This window comes from Mesoplodon bidens, assembly GCF_964165515.1.
Source record: "Mesoplodon bidens genome assembly, chromosome: X".
NCBI lineage: Eukaryota > Metazoa > Chordata > Mammalia > Artiodactyla > Ziphiidae > Mesoplodon > Mesoplodon bidens.
This window is the reverse complement of record NC_138163.1, coordinates 97645790-97650867: the sequence shown is the minus strand read 5'-3', so window position 1 is coordinate 97650867 and position 5078 is coordinate 97645790. Positions and strand designations below refer to the sequence as shown.

The 5078-nt window shown below is 48.9% G+C and overlaps 1 protein-coding gene across 4 annotated transcripts; it reads left to right on the top strand.

The window, feature by feature from the left end:
- Nucleotides 1–250: 250 nt before the first annotated feature.
- On the top strand, nt 251–3903 carry RBM3 (RNA binding motif protein 3). 4 transcript variants are annotated; one of them, XM_081223231.1, is made up of 7 exons: nt 251–361; nt 974–1093; nt 1331–1437; nt 2084–2189; nt 2291–2384; nt 2879–2957; nt 3293–3903. In XM_081223231.1, the coding sequence occupies exons 2-6, from the start codon at nt 991–993 to the stop codon at nt 2934–2936; spliced, it is 468 nt and encodes a 155-aa protein (XP_081079357.1). In that variant the 5' UTR covers nt 251–361; nt 974–990; the 3' UTR covers nt 2937–2957; nt 3293–3903. The 4 variants fall into 4 exon arrangements, with proteins under 4 accessions (XP_081079357.1, XP_081079356.1, XP_081079355.1 ...); XM_081223230.1 differs by having other exon boundaries at nt 2879–2961; XM_081223229.1 differs by having other exon boundaries at nt 2876–2957.
- Nucleotides 3904–5078: the final 1175 nt, after the last annotated feature.

Genomic DNA, 5078 nt, shown 5'->3' with positions numbered 1-5078 from the left:
TGGTGAGGGTGATGTCCGGGACGGAAATGGGTGTGACAGCGAAAAGGCTCGTGCGTGTAAGGGATGAAGACGGCTGGGGCCAGTGGAGAGATGCTGATGCCAGGGGGAACCAACTACACAAACCTTGCCTCCATTCCCGGAAGCGTGCTCAGCGCATCGATCCCTTTGCGTTGCCGTCCCTTCCTCCCACTCCGCCCCCTCACTGGCGTCAGCCAATGAGCGCGCACGTCGGCACGCGTGACGGACGATGCGTGACGTGCCGCTACGTACGCTTTATCAGGAGTCTTCCCGCGCGGCGCCCTTCCCAGTCTCTCGGCTTCTTGGCGGTAGCTGTCTCTTCGGCCTTTTACTTAATTTCCAGGTAAGCAGCGTGTGTTTTGCGGAGCGACCGCTCCTCGCCCCACTGACGTGTGCCACGCCGGGCGAGAGCGAGGTGCGCGAGTGGGGAGAGTACCGGCTTCTGACACGTAGGCTTGGGCTTCTCCGGGGCGGGTGGGACCCGTGCTCGGAGGTGACACTTTTTGGTTGGTACGAGGCTGGCGCGCTATATCCGAGTGCGAGGAATGCCGGGAGGGCTGGCGGCGTGGGTGGTGGCAGTGACCGCGCGACAGCGGAGGCCTGGGTGGGGGTGGGGGGGTTTTTCTTACGTTACCGCCGCCATCTTGTTTTGCGGGTGAGGAGGAAGCTCAAGGGTGTTCTGGGCATGCGCGGCCGCACAAAATGACGGGCGCTGTGGCGGGGGATGTTGTGGGCATGCGCGAAGGCGGCCCTCAAATGGCTACCTCGCTGAGTTCGCCCCGTAGATTCCCGCCTGTTTGGCCTTTCTGTGTTTCTCCATAGTTACCCTTTATTGTGTTCCTTTTGTCTCTTCTGTGTTCTCTCCTCTCTTCTCTTTATCTTTTCTCATTTCTCCAATCTCTTCTTTTCCCCAATTACACTGCGTCTTCCACTCTTCTCCATATTCTCTCCACAGGACTTGAATTTACCGCCATGTCCTCTGAAGAAGGGAAGCTCTTCGTGGGTGGGCTCAACTTCAACACTGATGAGCAGGCTCTGGAAGACCACTTCAGCAGCTTCGGACCTATTTCTGAGGGTGAGACATGGGCCAGACACGTGATGGGGGTGTGTGGAAGGAAGTCTGGGGCCCATGCATTTCAGGAAACAGGAGGAAAGGGTCAGGACCCCAGGCCTTTACATTACTCCTCTCCTGCTTTTGTTGCTAGGTCTAAGACTGAGAACTCGATAATTTTCCATTGAGGATTGGTGGGAGGAGGGTCCAACACCCTTTGCCACTTGTCCTCTTACCTTCTCTCCCCTCTCCCTTTTCCAGTGGTTGTTGTCAAGGACCGGGACACTCAGCGATCCCGGGGTTTTGGCTTCATCACCTTCACCAATCCAGAGCATGCCTCAGATGCCATGAGAGCCATGAATGGAGAGGTGAGGCCGCCTACCTGCATAGGGGCCCTGCTCCTATCTGTCACTTCGACCATTCTTTCTGTTTTTCCCTCTGTGTCTGCTAGGGGCAGCGCGGCCACCAAGCTCCGCAGTGCCCACTCACAGGAGCGTGACTGCCTTCTGTTCTAGGGGGTGGAGGGCAGCGGCAGACAGAGCCGGGCCGCCTGGGAGGCGACGACTGGTCCTGCATGAGGCCGAGAAGCCACCTGTGGATGGTTGACCTGCTCTGGGCTTAGGTAGTAGAGTCTGCAGACCTGTGGGCCTGGCCCGGAGAGGACCTCGTGAGTCTTCTGGGATGGACTCTGAAGCCTCAAACCAAGAGAGGTGTCTATCTAGCCCTAATAGTCGGGCAGCTTAGAGGAGTGGGGAGGAGAACTCAACCTGAGTTCAGTCAAGATGTAAGTAGTAGCAGGGGGAACACGGTGGATTCAGGTCATTTTGTGGGATTCTGTAGCTCCAGATAAAGCCATTCTGGTCAAAGGAGCTTGTTCTGGAATGTGGTACCCAGACCTGGTGCCCAGCAGGAGTTTCTGGGCTCTTTTGCCTACCTGCCCAGCCCGCTCTTACCTCATCCCTGCTCTGTTTGACCACCAACCCATCCATCCTCCTTGTGTCTCCCCACACCTAGTCTCTGGACGGTCGTCAGATCCGTGTAGACCACGCGGGCAAGTCGGCCCGGGGAACAAGAGGGGGTGCCTTTGGGGCCTATGGGCGTGGTCGCAGCTACTCTAGAGGTAAGTGCAGTGGTAAGTTCGATCATGGGATGTGGAGGAGAGTTGCCTGTGTTAGCCTATGTCTGGACAATTGCCATTTGAATATTTTTTATCTGCTGTAGGTGGTGGGGACCAGGGCTATGGAAGTGGCAGGTATGATAGCCGACCTGGAGGATATGGATATGGATATGGAAGATCCAGAGACTATGGCGGCAGGTGGGTAGCCAAGGGGTTGGGGTACTCTGGTGGTGCTCTTCCCTCTCCCCAAGATCTCAGCTCGGCTGCCTGAGTGTTCATACCTTTCTTACTGTGGTGCTACTAGTGTTTGCTTTTACAAATTATAATGAAACTACAAAATAAGTGTGAAACAATTATTTGGGTTAAATATAACAATAAGTTATTAGGTCATATAATTGCAATGTGCAGGAGACAGTGACACATACATACACGTTTATTGCACTGTCTTGATTAATTGTGTGTATTCTATTAATGTTTAACATGGTTTAAAATGCTATATGTAAGTTATACATAATGTGATTATTTGATGTTTACTTGGTGTTCGTGTTTAATATATCTCACTTTACACGTTAAAGTTTATATTATAGTACATAAAAAATGTGACAGGATTTGTAAATATATGTGGTTTTTAGTATTATCAGAAGGTGTATATAAGATGTCCCCGTGATACTGTGTATGTTTTTTCCCAGAAGCCAGGGTGGTTATGACCGCTACTCAGGAGGAAATTACAGGGATAATTACGACAACTGAGATGAGGCATGCACACCTAATGTAGGTGAGGCTTCTATGTTGCCACCGAGCAGACTTCTGTGTACCAGTCCTGTCCCTCTCACTTTTCTCCTGCCTATGCATACCTCAACAAGCCCACCTGACACCATTCCTAGGCCTCCCTTGCTCTCAGGTGCCTGTTAAAGGCTAGTCTGCTTTGGCGGGGGGTGGGGGTGTCAAACCTGTCTTGTCTGTAATCATCTATTCCTATTGAGCATGGAAGAGGTGGAGGGGTGTGTCCCTGTTGTCTAGCCTTTCAGCATCCTCATCAGCCCTGGGAAGTGAGCATGTTAGCCTATTCCCAACATCATAATTCTCCCCCTTCTTACTGTTCTCAGATACACAAGGAATAAACTTCTTCTGATCCAGGACCATCCCTCCAAATGGCTGTATTTATAAAGATTTTTGGAGCTGCACTGAAACATCTGTTTTAGTTACATCAACCTTGTTTTTTGAGTAGAGCTCCCAAGGTAGCTTGTTAAAGACCTTTCAGAAAGTTCCATGTGTTGTTGTTTTTTTTTTTTTTTTTAATTTTTCTCCCATTTAAAGACAAATTCTGAGACATTTGTGGAGTCTGGATATTTTTTCCTTTTTTACCAGTTTTTTAGTTCGGGCTCTCAGGAATGTTGGTTCTGGCAAAAAAAATGTCTGGCCAGACTTGTTTTTTTTTTTTTAAATAATGTGCATCTAGGAACATTTTTAAATACCTGTGCACAATGTTTAATCATGATTAGGAAGCAATTTCTGACTGTAACTATAGGAAATGAAGAACATGATTACTTAGAGGTGTTTTTTACTCCAGATCTCTGCCTTGATTATATAGAAGTTTCTTAAAAATATTTGTGTGTCATTTTTTTTTAATACTGGAAGAAAAAAATATTCTGTTGTGTTTCATGTAGCGTTTAGGATGTCTTTCACCAAGTTGATTAAAAAGATGAAAACAAATCGATATTGAGAGTGCTTTTTCCTTATTCAAATTAAGATATAGAGGCTTATTACAAATTAAAAATAGAAGAAGGTCAAAAGGGAGACTGAGAAAAGGATTTAGTTAGGGGGTGGGCAGGGACTGCCGAAAGGGTAGAGACCTTGAGTTCAAAGTTTGGTTGAGTTTGGGATTGGTTTTGGTATACATAAGGCTTGTGGGAAGGGTGGGGAGGCCAGGTGAAATCCCCTCATGGCTGGAATTGGGTTTCCTGAGATGGTCTCTTGGTCCCATTGTGATCATCTCAGGTGTCACCTTTGGAATGACTGCTTGGGTTTGAATCTCCCTGTCTTTGAGCATCAGGTAGGTGCCCTTCTCACAAGATTGTTCTGAGAATGTAGGCTAAATCCTGCTGTAAACAGTGGAGCTAGCTCCTCCTGAAATACTGGGGGTGGGGGCAGGTATAGTAAACCTTGGTGTGAGGGACACAGAATCCTGGTTTGAAGTCGGTTCTAGCAGCACAGCCTCTGGGTTCTGATTCCAGGATTCAAATCCAGGCTCTGCTGCTTTCCACTTATTTGACCTTCAGTGAGTCATTTAGCCTCATGTCTCAGCCTCATGGACAATTTACATTTTCTGTTGGGGGCGTCAAGTGCATTTAATAAGCATGTTTATAGCTGTTAAAAACAGTTGGCAGAGGCATCAACCACAGGCGTTCAGTCTTCCATGGTGGTGTGAGGGTCTTCAGTGGTAAAGTGGTAGTTCCTCAGTTTTAACTCCCTTTAGTGGTTCTGGTGCCTGCATTGGAGTCCCATGGGCTCTATCCCTCTATATAGAGTTTCTGATCAGCTATGTCCATTGCTTCTAACTGGCAGATACTGAGCCAAGTACCACCAGATTGTAAGTTTCAGGACATCCTAAACTGCCTTATTCACTCATTCATGGGGCAGGTGTTCAGTGGACTGATTGTGTACTCTCCCCAATGTGATGGTATTAGGAGGTGAGGCCTTTGGCGGCGGGGGGGGGGGGGGGGGTGATTAGGGTTAGATGAGGTCATGAGGGCTCCACCCTCATGATGGGATTGGTGCCCTTATAATAGTCACTAAGAAAGCGTGCTTCAATCTCCTGCTCTCCGCCATGTGAGGATACAACGAGAAGTTGGCAGTCTGCAATCTAGAAAGCTGTCCCCCAGGAGAGCTTGG

What these genes read in the sequence shown, in the direction of transcription:
- RBM3 (XM_081223229.1), top strand. Translation starts at nt 991, where the DNA reads ATGTCCTCTGAAGAAGGGAAGCTCTTCGTGGGTGGGCTCAACTTCAAC. An exon ending in CTTCGGACCTATTTCTGAGG is followed by an intron (nt 1,094 to 1,330) that starts GTGAGACATGGG and finishes TCCCTTTTCCAG; the next exon opens with TGGTTGTTGTCAAGGACCGG. An exon ending in TGGTCGCAGCTACTCTAGAG is followed by an intron (nt 2,190 to 2,290) that starts GTAAGTGCAGTG and finishes TATCTGCTGTAG; the next exon opens with GTGGTGGGGACCAGGGCTAT.